Source organism: Oncorhynchus keta, chromosome 26 (assembly GCF_023373465.1).
Source record: "Oncorhynchus keta strain PuntledgeMale-10-30-2019 chromosome 26, Oket_V2, whole genome shotgun sequence".
In the NCBI taxonomy this organism is placed as follows: domain Eukaryota; kingdom Metazoa; phylum Chordata; class Actinopteri; order Salmoniformes; family Salmonidae; genus Oncorhynchus; species Oncorhynchus keta.
Genome location: NC_068446.1, coordinates 34,845,913 through 34,866,061, shown reverse-complemented (window position 1 = coordinate 34,866,061; position 20,149 = coordinate 34,845,913). Strand labels below are relative to the sequence as shown.

The window sequence follows — 20,149 nt, the reverse complement described above, 5'->3', positions numbered from 1 at the left end:
GTCATACTGAGGGTATGGACCACACTACCCAGTCATACTGAGGGTATGGACCACACTACCCAGTCATACTGAGGGTATGGACCACACTACCCAGTCATACTGAGGGTATGGACCACACTACCCAGTCATACTGAGGGTAAGAACTCTACTACCCAGTCATACTGAGGGTATGGACCACACTACCCAGTCATACTGAGGGTATGGACCACACTACCCAGTCATACTGAGGGTAAGAACTCTACTACCCAGTCATACTGAGGGTATGGACCACACTACCCAGTCATACTGAGGGTATGGACCACACTACCCAGTCATACTGAGGGTATGGACCACACTACCCAGTCATACTGAGGGTATGGACCACACTACCCAGTCATACTGAGGGTATGGACCACACTACCCAGTCATACTGAGGGTAAGAACTCTACTACCCAGTCATACAGTCACTACCCAGTCATACTGAGGGTATGGACCACACTACCCAGTCATACTGAGGGTAAGAACTCTACTACCCAGTCATACTGAGGGTATGGACCACACTACCCAGTCATACTGAGGGTATGGACCACACTACCCAGTCATACTGAGGGTATGGACCACACTACCCAGTCATACTGAGGGTATGGACCACACTACCCAGTCATACTGAGGGTATGGACCACACTACCCAGTCATACTGAGGGTATGGACCACACTACCCAGTCATACTGAGGGTATGGACCACACTACCCAGTCATACTGAGGGTATGGACCACACTACCCAGTCATACTGAGGGTATGGACCACACTACCCAGTCATACTGAGGGTAAGAACTCTACTACCCAGTCATACTGAGGGCATGGACCACACTACCCAGTCATACTGAGGGTAAGAACTCTACTACCCAGTCATACTGAGGGTATGGACCACACTACCCAGTCATACTGAGGGTATGGACCACACTACCCAGTCATACTGAGGGTATGGACCACACTACCCAGTCATACTGAGGGTATGGACCACACTACCCAGTCATACTGAGGGTATGGACCACACTACCCAGTCATACTGAGGGTATGGACCACACTACCCAGTCATACTGAGTGAGGGTAAGAACTCTACTACCCAGTCATACTGAGGGTATGGACCACACTACCCAGTCATACTGAGGGTATGGGCCACACTACCCAGTCATACTGAGGGTATGGACCACACTACCCAGTCATACTGAGGGTATGGACCACACTACCCAGTCATACTGAGGGTATAGAACTCTACTACCCAGTCATACTGAGGGTATAGAACTCTACTACCCAGTCATACTGAGGGTATGGACCACACTACCCAGTCATACTGAGGGTATGGACCACACTACCCAGTCATACTGAGGGTATGGACCACACTACCCAGTCATACTGAGGGTATGGACCACACTACCCAGTCATACTGAGGGTATGGACCACACTACCCAGTCATACTGAGGGTATGGACCACACTACCCAGTCATACTGAGGGTATGGACCACACTACCCAGTCATACTGAGGGTATGGACCACACTACCCAGTCATACTGAGGGTATGGACCACACTACCCAGTCATACTGAGGGCATGGACCACACTACCCAGTCATACTGAGGGCATGGACCACACTACCCAGTCATACTGAGGGCATGGACCACACTACCCAGTCATACTGAGGGTATGGACCACACTACCCAGTCATACTGAGGGTATGGACCACACTACCCAGTCATACTGAGGGTATGGACCACACTACCCAGTCATACTGAGGGTATGGACCACACTACCCAGTCATACTGAGGGTATGGACCACACTACCCAGTCATACTGAGGGTATGGACCACACTACCCAGTCATACTGAGGGTATGGACCACACTACCCAGTCATACTGTGGGTATGGACCACACTACCCAGTCATACTGTGGGTATGGACCACACTACCCAGTCATACTGTGGGTATGGACCACACTACCCAGTCATACTGTGGGTATGGACCACACTACCCAGTCATACTGTGGGTATGGACCACACTACCCAGTCATACTGTGGGTATGGACCACACTACCCAGTCATACTGTGGGTATGGACCACACTACCCAGTCATACTGTGGGTATGGACCACACTATCCAGTCATACTGAGGGTATGGACCACACTACCCAGTCATACTGTGGGTATGGACCACACTACCCAGTCATACTGGGTAGTGTGGACCATAGAGTTGTCCCCAACTCCTGGCCCAGCCTGCAAATCAGCTCCGAGTGATTTTAATTTTGGAAATCCCACGCATAATAGATACAGTACGCTTACAGATGGTAGGCAATTAAGGTCACAGTTATGTAAACTTAGGGCACTAAAGCGGCCTTTCTACTGACTCTGAAAAACACCAAACGTGCCTAAGGCATGCTGAACGTGCCTAATGTCCATAGTGTGAGACGCCGAAGACAGCACTACAGGTAGACAGGACGGACACTGCTCGTCCTCGCAGTGGCAGACCACGTGTAACACCTGCGCAGGATTGGTACATCCAAACATCAGAATTGCGAGACAAGTACAGGATGGAACCAGCTGCCCGAGTTACACCAGGAACACACAAACCCTCCGTCAGTGCTCAGACTGTCCACAATAGGCTGAGAGAGGCTGGACTGAGGGCTTGTAGGCCTGTTGTAAGGCAGGTCCTCACCAGACATCACCGGCAACAACGTCGCCTATAGGCACAAACCCACCGTCGCTGGACCAGACAAGACTGGCAAAAAGTGCTCTTCACTGACGAGTCGCGGTTTTGTCTCACCAGGGGGATGGTCTGATTCGTGTTTATCGTGGAAGGAATGAGTGTTACACCGAGGCCTGTACTCTGGAGCGGGATGGATTTGGAGGTGGAGGGCCCGTCATGGCCTGGGGAGGTGTCACAGCATCATCGGACTGAGCTTGTTGCAGGTGTTCTGTGCATGATTTCCTGCAAGACAGGTATGTCAGTGTTCTGCCATGGCCAGCGAAGATCCCGGATCTCAATCCCACGGAGCATGTCTGCAACCTGTTGGATCAGAGGATGAGGGCTCGGTCCATTCCCCCCAGAAATGTCTTGCAGGTGCATTGGTGGAAGAGTGGGGTAACCTCTCACAGTAAGAACTGGCAAATCTGGTGCAGTCCATGAGGAGGAGATGCACTGCAGCACTTAATGCAGCTGGTGGCCACACCAGATACTGACGGTTACTTTTGATTTTGACCCCCTTTGTTCAGGGACACATTATTCAATTTCTGTTAGTCACATGTCTGTGGAACTTGTTCAGTTTATGTCTCAGAACTTGTTCAGCATATGCTGAGGGTTATTTCTGTTGGTAATAAAGCCCTTTTGTCGGGCCTGGCTGCCAAGTGGCTGCACCCCTACCCAGTCATGTCAATCTTTGCAATTGTTACATTTACCTGGCCTAGAGTTTACTAGGACGTGTTTTGTATTGGATATGTGTTTTTCTCCCATTGCATCATAAGATCTGATGAAAAACAGCAAAGTGACTCATGCACGTGTCAAACTCATTCCTCGGGGGGCCGAGTGTCTGTGGGTTTTCACTCCTCCCTTGTCCTTGATTTATGAATTAAGGTCACTGATTAGTAAGAAAAACCACTAAACAGCAGACACTTGGCCCTCCAGGAAGGGTTAGGCTGTAATAAAAACTGTCTTAAGAACATGAGGCGAAGAAAGGATAGCAGTGCCCCCTAGTGGTGACTGACAGATTGAGAGAAGGAAACGGAGAGAGAAAGATGATGAGCTAAGCTTAGAAAAGCAGAGGCATGGACAACTACTGTCTGTCAGTAAGCGGACATAACAGTTGGTATATGAGGTGTGTGTGTGTGTTAAAGTAATTCTGCCTTGTCTATTGGACAGGAATCCATCTATTTGAGGTACATGTTGATGTAATTGGATGTATTTCATGTTGGGCCTCCTTTGCTCCAGCAGATGGCAGCCCAGAACCATTTTTAAACCCAATGACATTCATTCATCCCATCAGTCAAATCAGTGGAGTACCAAGACTGGTCTTAGTGAGGTCACTTCATAACTATGACTTGGTGAAGAGACACCGGGTGCTGAGTGAAGAGTGTGTTTGCATGTGCACACGTGCCTGTGCGTGCAGGTATGCATGCACGTGTGTGTATGTGTCGGTCTGTCTGCAGGATGGTAGGCTACCCCTAATTGGCTAGTGTCTCTTCAGAAGTTTAATACCTCATATCTCCGGTGAACCCTTCGAGTACTGTGTGTGTGTATGTATATACTGAACAAAAATATATACACAACATGCAACAATTTCAATGATTTTACTGAGTTACAGTTCATATAAGGAAATCAGTCAATTGAAATAATTAAATTAGGCCCTAATCTATGGATTTCACATTACTGGGCAGGAGCGCAGCTATGGGTGGGCCTGGGAGGGCGTAGGCCCACCCCTTTGGAGACTGGCCCACCCACTGGGGAGCAAGGCCCAGCTTCTTGATATGCCACACCTGTCAGGTGGACAGATTATTCTTGGCAAAGGAGAAATGCTCACTAACAGGGATGTAAACAAATTTATGCACAAAATGTTAGTAAAATGAGCTTTTTATGCATATTTAAGATTTCTGGGATATTTTATTTCAGCTCCTGAAACATGGGACCAACACTTTACATGTTGCATTTATATTCTTGTTCATGTATGTATGTAAGTACAGTGGGGCAAAAAGTATTTAGTCAGCCACTAATTGTGCAAGTTCTCCCACTTAAAAAGATGAGGCCTGAAATTTTCATCATAGGTACACTTCAACTATGAAGTCAACTAAATCCAGAAAATCACATTGTAGGATTTTTATGAAATTATTTGCAAATTATGGTAGAAAATAAGTATTTGGTCATCTACAAACAAGCTAGATTTCTGGCTCTCACAGACCTGTAACTTCTTCTTTAAGAGGCTCCTCTGTCCTCCACTCGCTACCTGTATTAATGGCACCTGTTTGAACTGTCAGTATAAAAGACGCCTGTCCACATCCTCAAACAGTCACACTCAACTCCACTATGGCCAAGACCAAAGAGCTGTCAAAGGACACCAGAAACAAAATTGTAGACCTGCACCAGGCTGGGAAGACTGAATCTGCAATAGGTAAGCAGCTTGGTTTGAAGAAATCAACTGTGGGAGCAATTATTAGGAAATGGAAGACATACAAGACCACTGATAATCTCCCTCGATCTGGGGCTCCACGCAAGATCTCACCCCGTGAGGTCAAAATGATCACAAGAACGGTGAGCAAAAATCCCAGAACCACACGGGGGGACCTAGTGAATGACCTGCAGAGAGCTGGGACCAAAGTAACAAAGCCTAACATCAGCAAGGGCATTGAAGATGAAACGTGGCTGGGTCTTTCAGCATGACAATGATCCCAAACACACCGCCCGGGCAACGAAGGAGTGGCTTCGTAAGAAGCATTTCAAGGTCCTGGAGTGGCCTAGCCAGTCTCCAGATCTCAACCCCATAGAAAATCTTTGGAGGGAGTTGAAAGTCCGTGTTGCCCAGCAACCAAAACATCAATGCCCTAGAGGAGATCTGCATGGAGGAATGGGCCAAAATACCAGTAACAGTATGTGAAAACCTTGTGAAGACTTACAGAAAACGTTTGACCTCTGTCATTGCCAACAAAGGGTATATAACAAAGTATTGAGAAACTTTTGTTATTGACCAAATACTTATTTTCCACCATAATTTGCAAATAAATTCATTAAAAATCCTACAATGTGAATTTCTGGATTTTTTTTTCTTATTTTGTCTGTCATAGTTGAAGTGTACCTATGATGAAAATTACAGGCCTCTTATCTTTTTAAGTGGGAGAAGTTGCACAATTGATGGCTGACTAAATACTTTTTTGCCCCTATGTATGTATGTATGTATGTATGTATGTATGTATGTATGTATGTATGTATGTATGTATGTATGTATGTATGTATGTATGTATGACACACACAGACACGCGCTGACATCGTTTCACAGCAACACAATTATAATCACAGTCATGGACAAGCATTTGGCGAAACACTGTCGATTTCAAATTCAGACATGGACTTATACACATGAATTAAAAACACGTTCACAAGCATGCATATTCCACATCAACATGTAACCCCCCCCCAACACACACACACCCACAGGGGCGGACTGAGAACAAAAACTGGCCCTGGCATGTCTAACACACCGGCCCATTATTAAATAATTATCGTTTTGCTCAGAAAACCCAAGTTAGACAGGCCCACTAGGCAAAAAATTAACCAGCCCATCTGGCATTTTCATGAAATGCACATACACACGTCAACACACTAGGCACACTTGAGGACTGTCCATTTTACGAATGAAGAAAGAAAGTGAGCAAAGCAGGAAAAGGGAGAGAGAGAGACCAGGAAGAAAAGCAGATACAGACTGACAGACAGAGAGGGACGGAGAGGTTGGATTTTCAGGTTGAACGCTTCTCCATTAAAAGCAGCCATCTGTTGATGGGAGCTGAAGAGGCAGCTCTCCCAAAGACTGCAATCTGCCATCAGAAAGAGGGGAGGAGGAGAGAGAGAAAAGCCACAGGGTAGATTCCTTTCCAGCTCTCCCAAAGACTGCAATCTGCCACCAGAAAGAGGGGAGGAGGAGAGAGAGAAAAGGCACAGGGTAGATTCCTTTCCAGCTCTCCCAAAGACTGCAATCTGCCACCAGAAAGAGGGGAGGAGGAGAGAGAGAAAAGGCACAGGGTAGATTCCTTTCCAGCTCTCCCAAAGACTGCAATCTGCCACCAGAAAGAGGGGAGGAGGAGAGAGAGAAAAGGCACAGGGTAGATTCCTTTCCAGCTCTCCCAAAGACTGCAATCTGCCACCAGAAAGAGGGGAGGAGGAGGAGAGAGAAAAGGCACAGGGTAGATTCCTTTCCAGCTCTCCCAAAGACTGCAATCTGCCACCAGAAAGAGGGGAGGAGGAGAGAGAGAAAAGGCACAGAGTAGATTCCTTTCCAGCTCTCCCAAAGACTGCAATCTGCCACCAGAAAGAGGGGGGAGGAGGAGAGAGAGAAAAGGCACAGAGTAGATTCCTTTCCAGCTCTCCCAAAGACTGCAATCTGCCACCAGAAAGAGGGGAGGGGGAGAGAGAGAAAAGGCACAGGGTAGATTCCTTTCCAGCTCTCCCAAAGACTGTAATCTGCCACCAGAAAGAGGGGAGGAGGAGAGAGAGAAAAGGCACAGAGTAGATTCCTTTCCAGCTCTCCCAAAGACTGCAATCTGCCACCAGAAAGAGGGGAGGAGGAGAGAGAGAAAAGGCACAGGGTAGATTCCTTTCCAGCTCTCCCAAAGACTGCAATCTGCCACCAGAAAGAGGGGAGGAGGAGAGAGAGAAAAGGCACAGGGTAGATTCCTTTCCAGCTCTCCCAAAGACTGCAATCTGCCACCAGAAAGAGGGGAGGAGGAGAGAGAGAAAAGGCACAGGGTAGATTCCTTTCCAGCTCTCCCAAAGACTGTAATCTGCCACCAGAAAGAGGGGAGGAGAGAGAAAAGGCACAGAGTAGATTCCTTTCCAGCTCTCCCAAAGACTGCAATCTGCCACCAGAAAGAGTGGGACTGCCACTCCCAAAGATCTGCCACCAGAAAGAGTGGGACTGCCACTCCCAAAGATCTGCCACCAGAAAGAGGGGAGGAGGAGAGAGAGAAAAGGCACAGAGTAGATTCCTTTCCAGCTCTCCCAAAGACTGCAATCTGCCACCAGAAAGAGGGGAGGAGGAGAGAGAGAAAAGGCACAGAGTAGATTCCTTTCCAGCTCTCCCAAAGACTGCAATCTGCCACCAGAAAGAGGGGAGGAGGAGAGAGAGAAAAGGCACAGAGTAGATTCCTTTCCAGCTCTCCCAAAGACTGCAATCTGCCACCAGAAAGAGGGGAGGAGGAGAGAGAGAAAAGGCACAGAGTAGATTCCTTTCCAGCTCTCCCAAAGACTGTAATCTGCCCCCAGAAAGAGGGGAGGAGAGAGAGAAAAGGCACAGGGTAGATTAATTTCCAGCTCTCCCAAAGACTGCAATCTGCCCCCAGAAAGAGGGGAGGAGGAGAGAGAGAAAAGGCACAGGGTAGATTCCTTTCCAGCTCTCCCAAAGACTGCAATCTGCCCCCAGAAAGAGGGGAGGAGGAGAGAGAGAAAAGGCACAGGGTAGATTCCTTTCCAGCTCTCCCAAAGACTGCAATCTGCCACCAGAAAGAGGGGAGGAGGAGAGAGAGAAAAGGCACAGGGTAGATTCCTTTCCAGCTCTCCCAAAGACTGTAATCTGCCACCAGAAAGAGGGGAGGAGAGAGAAAAGGCACAGAGTAGATTCCTTTCCAGCTCTCCCAAAGACTGCAATCTGCCACCAGAAAGAGTGGGACTGCCACTCCCAAAGATCTGCCACCAGAAAGAGGGGAGGAGGAGAGAGAGAAAAGGCACAGAGTAGATTCCTTTCCAGCTCTCCCAAAGACTGCAATCTGCCACCAGAAAGAGGGGAGGAGGAGAGAGAGAAAAGGCACAGAGTAGATTCCTTTCCAGCTCTCCCAAAGACTGCAATCTGCCACCAGAAAGAGGGGAGGGGGAGAGAGAGAAAAGGCACAGGGTAGATTCCTTTCCAGCTCTCCCAAAGACTGCAATCTGCCACCAGAAAGAGGGGAGGGGGAGAGAGAAAAGGCACAGAGTAGATTCCTTTCCAGCTCTCCCAAAGACTGCAATCTGCCACCAGAAAGAGGGGAGGGGGAGAGAGAGAAAAGGCACAGGGTAGATTAATTTCCAGCTCTCCCAAAGACTGCAATCTGCCCCCAGAAAGAGGGGAGGAGGAGAGAGAGAAAAGCCACAGGGTAGATTCCTTTCCAACTCTCCCAAAGACTGCAATCTGCCCCCAGAAAGGGGAGGGAGAGAGAGAAAAGGCACAGGGTAGATTCCTTTCCAGCTCTCCCAAAGACTGCAATCTGCCACCAGAAAGAGGGGAGGAGGAGAGAGAGAAAAGGCACAGGGTAGATTCCTTTCCAGCTCTCCCAAAGACTGCAATCTGCCCCCAGAAAGAGGGGAGGAGGAGAGAGAGAAAAGGCACAGAGTAGATTCCTTTCCAGCTCTCCCAAAGACTGCAATCTGCCACCAGAAAGAGGGGAGGAGGAGAGAGAGAAAAGGCACAGAGTAGATTCCTTTCCAGCTCTCCCAAAGACTGCAATCTGCCACCAGAAAGAGGGGAGGAGGAGAGAGAGAAAAGGCACAGAGTAGATTCCTTTCCAGCTCTCCCAAAGACTGCAATCTGCCACCAGAAAGAGGGGAGGGGAGAGATGAGCAAGAGAGAGAAAAGGCACAGGGTAGATTCCTTTCCAGCTCTCCCAAAGACTGCAATCTGCCACCAGAAAGAGGGGAGGAGGAGAGATGAGCAAGAGAGAGAAAAGGCACAGGGTAGATTCCTTTCCAGCTCTCCCAAAGACTGCAATCTGCCACCAGAAAGAGGGGAGGAGGAGAGAGAGAAAAGGCACAGAGTAGATTCCTTTCCAGCTCTCCCAAAGACTGCAATCTGCCACCAGAAAGAGGGGAGGAGGAGAGAGAGAAAAGGCACAGAGTAGATTCCTTTCCAGCTCTCCCAAAGACTGCAATCTGCCCCCAGAAAGAGGGGAGGAGGAGAGAGAGAAAAGGCACAGAGTAGATTCCTTTCCAGCTCTCCCAAAGACTGCAATCTGCCACCAGAAAGAGGGGAGGAGGAGAGATGAGCAAGAGAGAGAAAAGGCACAGGGCGCTCTCTCCCTCCCCGTCTCTCGCGCTCTCTCTCTCCCTCCCCTCTCCCAAAGACTCAATCTCTCCCCTCCCCGGGAGGAGGAGAGAGAGAAAAGGCTCTCTCTTCCCTCCCCTCTCTCCGCTCTCTCTCTCCCTCCCCGTCTCTCCGCTCTCTCTCTCCCTGCCCCCGAGAGAGAGAAAAGGCACTAGATCTCCTTTCCCTCTCTCCCAAAGACTGCAATCTGCCACCCTCCCCGTCTCTCGCTCTCTCTCCCTCCCCGCTCTCCCGACTCTCTCTCTCCCTCCCCGTCTCTCGCTCTCTCTCCCTCCCCGTCTCTCGCGCTCTCTCTCTCCCTCCCCGTCTCTCGCGCTCTCTCTCTCCCTCCCCGTCTCTCGCTCTCTCTCTCCCTCCCCTCTCTCTCTCTCCCTCCCCGTCTCTCGCGCTCTCTCCTCCCTCCCCGTCTCTCGCGCTCTCTCTCTCCCTCCCCGTCTCTCGCGCTCTCTCTCTCCCTCCCCGTCTCTCGCGCTCTCTCTCTCCCTCCCCGTCTCTCGCGCTCTCTCTCTCCCTCCCCGTCTCTCGCGCTCTCTCTCTCCCTCCCCGTCTCTCGCTCTCTCTCTCCCTCCCCGTCTCTCGCGCTCTCTCTCTCCCTCCCCGTCTCTCGCGCTCTCTCTCTCCCTCCCCCGTCTCTCGCGCTCTCTCTCTCCCTCCCCGTCTCTCGCGCTCTCTCTCTCCCTCCCCGTCTCTCGCGCTCTCTCTCTCCCTCCCCGTCTCTCGCTCTCTCTCTCCCTCCCCTCTCTCTCTCTCGCTCTCTCTCTCCCTCCCCGTCTCTCTCTCTCTCTCTCCCTCCCCGTCTCTCGCTCTCTCTCTCCCTCCCCGTCTCTCGCTCTCTCTCTCCCTCCCCGTCTCTCTCTCTCTCTCTCTCCCCTCCCCTCTCTCTCGCTCTCTCTCTCTCTCCCCGTCTCTCTCTCTCTCTCCTCCCCGTCTCGCTCTCTCTCTCTCCTCCCCGTCTCGCTCTCTCTCTCTCCTCCCCGTCTCTCGCTCTCTCTCTCTCTCCCTCCCCTCTCTCGCTCCCCTCTCTCTCTCTCTCCCCGTCTCGCTCTCTCTCTCTCTCCCCTCCCCTCTCTCTCTCCCCTCTCGCTCTCTCTCTCTCCCCGTCTCTCTCTCTCTCTCCTCCCCGTCTCGCTCTCTCTCTCCCCGTCTCGCTCTCTCTCTCTCTCCCCGTCTCGCTCTCTCTCTCTCCCCTCCCCGTCTCGTCTCTCTCTCTCTCTCTCTCCCCGTCTCGCTCTCTCTCTCTCTCCCCGTCTCGCTCTCTCTCTCTCTCCCCGTCTCGCTCTCTCTCTCTCTCTCTCCCCGTCTCGCTCTCTCTCTCTCTCTCCCCTCTCTCGCTCTCTCTCTCTCTCTCCCCGTCTCGCTCTCTCCCCTCTCTCTCTCCCCGTCTCGCTCTCTCTCTCTCTCCCCGTCTCGCTCTCTCTCTCTCTCCCCGTCTCGCTCTCTCTCTCTCTCCCCGTCTCGCTCTCTCTCTCTCTCTCTCTCTCTCCCCGTCTCGCTCTCTCTCTCTCTCCCCGTCTCGCTCTCTCTCTCTCTCTCCCCGTCTCGCTCTCTCTCCCCTCTCTCCCCGTCTCGCTCTCTCTCTCTCTCTCCCCGTCTCGCTCTCTCTCTCTCTCTCCCCGTCTCGCTCTCTCTCTCTCTCCCCGTCTCGCTCTCTCTCTCTCTCCCCGTCTCGCTCTCTCTCTCTCTCCCCGTCTCCCCGTCTCGCGCTCTCTCTCCCCGTCTCTCTCTCTCTCTCTCCCCGTCTCGCTCTCTCTCTCTCTCCCCGTCTCCCCGTCTCTCTCTCTCTCTCCCCGTCTCGCTCTCTCTCTCTCCCCGTCTCGCTCTCTCTCTCTCTCCCCGTCTCGCTCTCTCTCTCTCTCTCCCCGTCTCGCTCTCTCTCTCTCTCCCCGTCTCGCTCTCTCTCTCTCTCTCTCCCCGTCTCGCTCTCTCTCTCTCCCCGTCTCGCTCTCTCTCTCTCCCCGTCTCTCTCTCCCCTCTCTCTCTCTCTCCCCGTCTCGCTCTCTCTCTCTCTCTCCCCGTCTCGCTCTCTCTCTCTCCCCGTCTCGCTCTCTCTCTCTCCCCGTCTCGCTCTCTCTCTCCCGTCCGCTCTCTCTCTCCCCGTCTCTCTCCCCGTCTCGCTCTCTCTCCCCTCTCGCGCTCTCTCTCCCCTCTCTCTCTCCCCGTCTCTCTCTCTCCCCTCTCTCTCTCTCCCCGTCTCGCTCTCTCTCCCCTCTCTCTCTCTCCCCGTCTCGCTCTCTCTCTCTCTCCCCGTCTCGCTCTCTCCCCTCTCTCTCCCCTCCCCGTCTCTCTCTCTCCCCGTCTCTCGCGCTCTCTCTCCCCGTCTCGCGCGCTCTCTCTCCCCGTCTCGCGCGCTCTCGCTCTCCTCCCCGTCTCGCTCTCTCTCCCCGTCTCGCGCTCTCTCTCCCCGTCTCGCTCTCTCTCCCCGCTCTCTCTCCCCGTCTCGCGCTCTCTCCCCGTCTCGCGCTCTCTCTCCCCGTCTCGCGCTCTCTCTCCCCGTCTCGCTCTCTCTCTCCCCGTCTCGCGCTCTCTCTCCCCGTCTCGCGCTCTCTCTCCCCGTCTCGCGCTCTCTCTCCCCGTCTCGCGCTCTCTCTCTCCCCGTCTCGCGCTCTCTCTCCCCGTCTCGCGCTCTCTCTCCCCCTCTCGCGCTCTCTCTCACCCTCTCGCGCTCTCTCTCACCCTCTCGCGCTCTCTCTCACCCTCTCGCGCTCTCTCTCACCCTCTCGCTCTCTCTCTCCCTCTCCCTCTCGCGCTCTCTCTCTCTCTCTCTCTCACCCTCTCGCGCTCTCTCTCACCCTCTCGCGCTCTCTCTCACCCTCTCGCGCTCTCTCTCTCTCACCCTCTCGCTCTCTCTCTCACCCTCTCGCGCTCTCTCTCTCTCACCCTCTCGCGCTCTCTCTCTCACCCTCTCGCGCTCTCTCTCTCACCCTCTCGCGCTCTCTCTCTCACCCTCTCGCTCTCTCTCTCACCCCTCTCGCTCTCTCTCTCACCCTCTCGCTCTCTCTCTCACCCTCTCGCGCTCTCTCTCTCACCCTCTCGCTCTCTCTCTCTCACCCTCTCGCGCTCTCTCTCTCACCCCTCTCGCGCTCTCTCTCCCTCTCGCGCTCTCTCTCTCACCCTCTCGCTCTCTCTCTCTCACCCTCTCGCGCTCTCGCGCTCTCTCTCTCACCCTCTCGCGCTCTCTCCACCCTCTCGCGCTCTCTCTCTCGCGCTCTCTCTCTCACCCTCTCGCGCTCTCTCTCTCACCCTCTCGCTCTCTCTCTCACCCTCTCGCGCTCTCACCCTCTCTCTCTCTCACCCTCTCGCGCTCTCTCTCTCTCTCACCCTCTCGCGCTCTCTCTCTCTCACCCTCTCGCGCTCTCTCTCTCTCTCACCCTCTCGCGCTCTCTCTCTCTCTCACCCTCTCGCGTCTCTCTCTCTCTCTCCCCCTCTCGCGCTCTCTCTCTTGCTTTCCTCTTCTCCCAACCTTCCCTTTTCTCAGTCCCCCATATTCAGATGCCACTTCTCCTTTTAACTACCTCTCCCGCTCAGACATGGACAGACACCACTATTTTAGGGGTTTGTGTTGGATTACAAATGGTAAAAACGGACATTGAAAAAGCTTGTGTATTGTAATTCCCAACAAGGTGTAGTTCTAACAAATGTCCACACGGGAGCATTGTTAGTCCAATACTTGAAGTAGCAGGGTAGATGTTGCAGCCTATTTATTTGGTTATTGTACACTGAGTCTTTATCAATACCTATTTACTTACTTACTTACACTTTATTTTGATAAATAAGTTCAAATAATTCATATTTTCCCTGAAAGGGTTTACAAAACTATATTAAATATTTTAATTTGGGAACTATTATATTTGGGAACAATTTGGGAACTATTATATAAAATGTAACACAATTTATAGTACAAATCTAGAAAATGCTTGATTTCCAGAAGAGTAGTGTGGCACCATTTTTACTTTAATTTCCTCACATTTTTAAATTCAAAACATATCCTTTTCCATCAAGAAGGGTCAAAGATATCTAGTTGTCTTGTTATCCTGTTTGGTTTGAACCTTTTTAGAGTCATCTTCAACCACTATTTTTACAGTGTGATGTTTTAAGATATTCTGTTTATCACGTACATTTTCTTTGCCCTGGCCCTCTCATTCAATGGCTCTGATTTGCCCTGGTAAGAGCATGCTTTTCTCAGTGACAGATTAATTGCACTGTGTGTGTTTCCCCCCCTCACCTATACTCGAAATGCATATAGTTACAAACAAATTGAATTCCATTGTGTTACTTTGTGACGAGGCCTTTTGAATTAAACTTGGCTGCATTAGAGCAAATTCCATGAATAAAACAATGGCCTATTTTTTTGAAGTAAGCCTATGGATTCTACGATAATGCCGTAGTTTCGAATAGACTGGGCCTACTAATGTAAACAAACACTTGGCAATAGGAAGTGTATAAGCATCATGCATTGTACCAAGGACTGAAAAGTGTCCTACGGCTGCTTGCTGGTCCACACGTCTGGGGCTGCGGATGGCCCGGTATTGTCAGCTAAATGGGATCATGAGCGGCTGAAAAGTGTTGGAGAATGAACAGAAAATAATTTTCACAAGTGGATGATTACTTCTGCCACATCCTAACCCAACTCCCGGAGAATGCCCCAGACTTTCAGACCCGTATTCACAGCGGATCCCAACTTAGACTGGAGGCCTTTTCTTAAAGGGGCAGCCCCTCTCCTTTTGACAAATTGTCTTCACAAGCTCTTGATTTCCTGGTTTGAATCTCTCATATCCCACATTATTTCCCATTGAGTTCCGTGAATAGGTGATTGATTATGGAGCTTCCAGATGTTAGTGGTCATTGGCTATCTGACCATGCTAACATTTTCCAAGGGAAGAAGAGGCTGCAGGAAAACGTTGGTTTTCTCATGAACTATTTCTATTATCATCCGTTGCATAGTGCTTCTACAATTTGGGCGATCACAGTTGGTATTTGCCAGCCATAAAATACCCTGTTGTCACAATATTCATAATAAAATATTTTTGATAAGAACACGTCGATTTATGTTCCCAGTGAGTTATAGTTGTCTATATTCTTGGAAATATTTTTTGAAAAGAGCTGCTTAATTTGTATCTTTATAAACAGCCTATATTGATCACCTTATAATCACCTTCATTTGTATCTTTATAAACAGCCTATATTGATCACCTTATAATCACCTTCATTTGTATCTTTATAAACAGCCTGTATTGATCACCTTATAATCACCTTCATTTGTATCTTTATAAACAGCCTGTATTGATCACCTTATAATCACCTTCATTTGTATCTTTATAAACAGCCTGTATTGATCACCTTATAATCACCTTCATTTGTATCTTTATAAACAGCCTATATTGATCACCTTATAATCACCTTCATTTGTATCTTTATAAACAGCCTATATTGATCACCTTATAATCACCTTCATTTGTATCTTTATAAACAGCCTATATTGATCACCTTATAATCACCTTAATTTGTATCTTTATAAACCTATATTGATCACCTTATAATCACCTTCATTTGTATCTTTATAAACAGCCTATATTGATCACCTTATAATCACCTTCATTTGTATCTTTATAAACAGCCTATATTGATCACCTTATAATCACCTTCATTTGTATCTTTATAAACAGCCTGTATTGATCACCTTATAATCACCTTCATTTGTATCTTTATAAACAGCCTATATTGATCACCTTATAATCACCTTCATTTGTATCTTTATAAACAGCCTGTATTGATCACCTTATAATCACCTTCATTTGTATCTTTATAAACAGCCTGTATTGATCACCTTATAATCACCTTCATTTGTATCTTTATAAACAGCCTATATTGATCACCTTATAATCACCTTCATTTGTATCTTTATAAACAGCCTATATTGATCACCTTATAATCACCTTCATTTGTATCTTTATAAACAGCCTATATTGATCACCTTATAATCACCTTCATTTGTATCTTTATAAACAGCCTGTATTGATCACCTTATAATCACCTTCATTTGTATCTTTATAAACAGCCTATATTGATCACCTTATAATCACCTTCATTTGTATCTTTATAAACAGCCTATATTGATCACCTTATAATCACCTTCATTTGTATCTTTATAAACAGCCTATATTGATCACCTTATAATCACCTTCATTTGTATCTTTATAAACAGCCTGTATTGATCACCTTATAATCACCTTCATTTGTATCTTTATAAACAGCCTGTATTGATCACCTTATAATCACCTTCATTTGTATCTTTATAAACAGCCTGTATTGATCACCTTATAATCACCTTCATTTGTATCTTTATAAACAGCCTGTATTGATCCCCTTATAATCACCTTAATTTGAGTGTTTTAATATGCCTAGTAGGTATTAAAATTCACATATTAATCGAGACATCTTGTCATTTTTATATGGAACTTGTTTTTAATTTGACATGTATTGAATTGAATTTATAGTGAATTGAATTTGCTTTGTATTATGATTAGTCAAATCTAGGCTATAATCCTAACATTGGTAAATTAATTTGATTTACTGCTTTACAGTAATAAAACATTGTTAAAATGGTTAAAATGTCTGTATTTGTAGGTACCTTTATGCTTTGGGACAGAGAGTTTGGAAACGTTGGAAAAGAAGATATTTGGTTCTTGTCCAGGTATGTTAAATGTCAGGATTCATTTGGGTCTTGTCCAGGTACGTTAAATGTCAGGATTCATTTGGGTCTTGTCCAGGTATGTTAAATGTCAGGATTCATTTGGGTCTTGTTCTATTCAGAAGATTAACATATTTTAATAAGTCTACTTGCCAAATGTATAGCTTCTAAGTAAATACATGCTTTTTTTCTAGTGGACTTTAATAGCATTTTCTTGGTGCTGCTTCATTTTTCTGTTGAAATGGTATTTTCATAAAACTTTTGTCTTCTATTCTCATTGCTTTCGGTCTGGTCTTTAAAAGCTGACATTTCTTCTAGTGAATTAACTGCTTGTTCCAAGCTGTTATGGCACTTCAATCTGTTCTTGCTGCATGTTGTTGTAGCTTTAATTGACAAACGAAAGTTTCCATTTTGAAATCTTGAAGCAACGCATATTGACCATTGACATAATTAGCCATCTATAAACGGGAGACAAAAACAGTTGTTGAATGAAATGCAAAGATATATTTTGGACATTACAACCTCTTTTACTATCTCAAGTGATTCCCATATTTAAAAAGCATAGTGTGATATATATTTTTTATGATTCCATTTTATACAGAGTGTGTGAACCCTTAACTGTTGCAGGTCAGCCAATACACCTTTGCAATGTGCAGCTACAGAGAGAGGAAGTCTGAGCCCCATGAACTGATGCAGCTAGAAGGCTACACTGTGGACTACTCCGACCCCCAGCCTGGTGCGCACAAACAAACACACACATATATCCTTCTTATCTCTTATGTTATGTCTGTGTGTCGCTGTCTCCGTCTGTCTCCGTCTGTCTCTCTGTCGCTGTCTGTATCTGTTTGTCACTGTATGTCTCTCTGTGTCTCTCTGTCTGTCTCTGTCTGTGTCTCTGTCTCTCTCTGTCTCTCTCTGTCTGTGTCTCTGTCTCTCTCTGTCTCTCTCTGTCTGTGTCTCTGTCTCTCTCTGTCTCTCTCTGTCTGTGTCTCTGTCTCTCTCTGTCTCTGTCTGTCTCTATCTCTCTGTCTCTGTCAGTCTGTCGGTTGCTGTCTCTGTCAGTCTGTCGGTTGCTGTCTCTGTCAGTCTGTCGGTTGCTGTCTCTGTCAGTCTGTCGGTTGCTGTCTCTGTCAGTCTGTCGGTTGCTGTCTCTGTCAGTCTGTCGGTTGCTGTCTCTGTCAGTCTGTCGGTTGCTGTCTCTGTCAGTCTGTCGGTTGCTGTCTCTGTCAGTCTGTCGGTTGCTGTCTCTGTCAGTCTGTCGGTTGCTGTCTCTGTCAGTCTGTCGGTTGCTGTCTCTGTCGGTTGCTGTCTCTGTCGGTTGCTGTCTCTGTCGGTTGCTGTCTCTGTCGGTTGCTGTCTCTGTCGGTTGCTGTCTCTGTCGGTTGCTGTCTCTGTCGGTTGCTGTCTCTGTCGGTTGCTGTCTCTGTCGGTTGCTGTCTCTGTCGGTTGCTGTCTCTGTCGGTTGCTGTCTCTGTCGGTTGCTGTCTCTGTCGGTTGCTGTCTCTGTCGGTTGCTGTCTCTGTCGGTTGCTGTCTCTGTCGGTTGCTGTCTCTGTCGGTTGCTGTCAGTCTGTCGGTTGCTGTCAGTCTGTCGGTTGCTGTCAGTCTGTCGGTTGCTGTCAGTCTGTCGGTTGCTGTCAGTCTGTCGGTTGCTGTCTCCGTCGGTTGCTGTCAGTCTGTCGGTTGCTGTCTCCGTCGGTTGCTGTCTCTGTCGGTTGCTGTCAGTCTGTCGGTTGCTGTCTCTGTCAGTCTGTCGGTTGCTGTCTCTGTCAGTCTGTCGGTTGCTGTCTCTGTCGGTTGCTGTCTCTGTCGGTTGCTGTCAGTCTGTCGGTTGCTGTCAGTCTGTCGGTTGCTGTCGGTTGCTGTCAGTCTGTCGGTTGCTGTCAGTCTGTCGGTTGCTGTCAGTCTGTCTGTTGCTGTCAGTCTGTCGGTTGCTGTCAGTCTGTCGGTTGCTGTCAGTCTGTCGGTTGCTGTCAGTCTGTCGGTTGCTGTCAGTCTGTCGGTTGCTGTCAGTCTGTCGGTTGCTGTCAGTCTGTCGGTTGCTGTCAGTCTGTCGGTTGCTGTCAGTCTGTCGGTTGCTGTCTCTGTCGGTTGCTGTCTCTGTCGGTTGCTGTCAGTCTGTCGGTTGCTGTCTCTGTCGGTTGCTGTCTCTGTCGGTTGCTGTCTCTGTCGGTTGCTGTCTCTGTCGGTTGCTGTCAGTCTGTCACTGTCTGTCTGTCAGTCACTGTCTGTCTGTCAGTCACTGTCTGTCTGTCAGTCTGTCTGTCTGTCTGTCACTGTCTGTCACTGTCTGTCTGTCTGTCTGTCTGTCACTGTCTGTCTGTCACTGTCTGTCTGTCTGTCACTGTCTGTCTGTCTGTCTGTCTGTCACTGTCTCTCAGTCACTGTCTCTCAGTCACTGTCTCTTAGTCACTGTCTCTTAGTCACTGTCTCTCAGTCACTGTCTCTCAGTCACTGTCTCTTAGTCACTGTCTCTCAGTCACTGTCTGTCTGTCAGTCACTGTCTGTCTGTCAGTCACTGTCTGTCTGTCAGTCACTGTCTGTCTGTCAGTCACTGTCTGTCTGTCAGTCACTGTCTGTCACTGTCAGTCTGTCAGTCGCTGTCTGTCTGTCTGTCTGTCACTGTCTGTCAGTCGCTGTCTGTCTGTCTGTCACTGTCTGTCTGTCTGTCACTGTCTGTCTGTCACTGTCTGTCTGTCAGTCACTGTCTGTCTGTCTGTCACTGTCTGTCTGTCAGTCACTGTCTGTCTGTCAGTCACTGTCTGTCTGTCAGTCACTGTCTGTCTGTCAGTCACTGTCTGTCTGTCAGTCACTGTCTGTCTGTCTGTCTGTCTGTCACTGTCTGTCTGTCGCTGTCTGTCTGTCTGTCGCTGTCTGTCTGTCTGTCGCTGTCTGTCTGTCTGTCGCTGTCTGTCTGTCTGTCGCTGTCTGTCAGTCGCTGTCTGTCTGTCAGTCGCTGTCTGTCTGTCAGTCGCTGTCTGTCTGTCAGTCGCTGTCTGTCTGTCAGTCGCTGTCTGTCTGTCAGTCGCTGTCTGTCTGTCAGTCGCTGTCTGTCTGTCAGTCGCTGTCTGTCTGTCAGTCGCTGTCTGTCTGTCAGTCGCTGTCTGTCTGTCAGTCGCTGTCTGTCTGTCTGTCGCTGTCTGTCTGTCTGTCACTGTCTGTCTGTCTGTCACTGTCTGTCTGTCTGTCTGTCTGTCTGTCTGTCTGTCTCTGTCTGTCTGTCGCTGTCTGTCTGTCTGTCGCTGTCTGTCTGTCAGTCGCTGTCTGTCTGTCAGTCGCTGTCTGTCTGTCAGTCGCTGTCTGTCTGTCAGTCGCTGTCTGTCTGTCAGTCGCTGTCTGTCTGTCTGTCACTGTCTGTCTGTCTGTCACTGTCTGTCTGTCACTGTCTGTCTGTCAGTCACTGTCTGTCTGTCAGTCACTGTCTGTCTGTCAGTCACTGTCTGTCTGTCAGTCACTGTCTGTCTGTCAGTCACTGTCTGTCTGTCAGTCACTGTCTGTCTGTCAGTCACTGTCTGTCTGTCAGTCACTGTCTGTCTGTCTGTCACTGTCTGTCTGTCTGTGTCTGTCTGTCTGTCTGTCACTGTCTGTCACTGTCTGTCTGTCAGTCACTGTCTGTCTGTCAGTCACTGTCTGTCTGTCTGTCTGTCAGTGTCTGTCTGTCTGTCA

The 20,149-nt window shown here is 49.0% G+C and overlaps 1 protein-coding gene and 1 long non-coding RNA gene across 14 annotated transcripts in view; one reads left to right on the top strand and one right to left on the bottom strand.

Moving 5' to 3' along the window:
• The window catches only part of LOC118358779 (calcium-dependent secretion activator 2), a 274,241-nt gene that overhangs the window by 115,205 nt on the left and 138,887 nt on the right, over positions 1-20,149 (top strand). For all 7 annotated transcript variants that reach the window (XM_052480603.1, XM_052480605.1, XM_052480602.1 and 4 more), the window contains exons 9-10: positions 16,421-16,487; positions 17,112-17,220. In XM_052480603.1, coding sequence (XP_052336563.1) covers positions 16,421-16,487; positions 17,112-17,220 — 176 coding nt within the window. The remainder of the gene's footprint in view (positions 1-16,420; positions 16,488-17,111; positions 17,221-20,149) is intronic.
• LOC127912052 (uncharacterized) lies at positions 14,731-16,189 on the bottom strand. Of its 7 annotated transcripts, none has more exons than XR_008080306.1 (3): positions 15,338-16,189; positions 15,145-15,291; positions 14,731-14,997 (listed from the first exon to the last, which is right to left on the bottom strand). It is a non-coding gene; the product is annotated as an uncharacterized LOC127912052 (long non-coding RNA). The 7 variants fall into 7 exon arrangements; XR_008080302.1 differs by having other exon boundaries at positions 14,910-15,095; positions 15,194-15,291; XR_008080301.1 differs by having other exon boundaries at positions 14,910-15,291; positions 15,338-15,435; positions 15,485-16,189.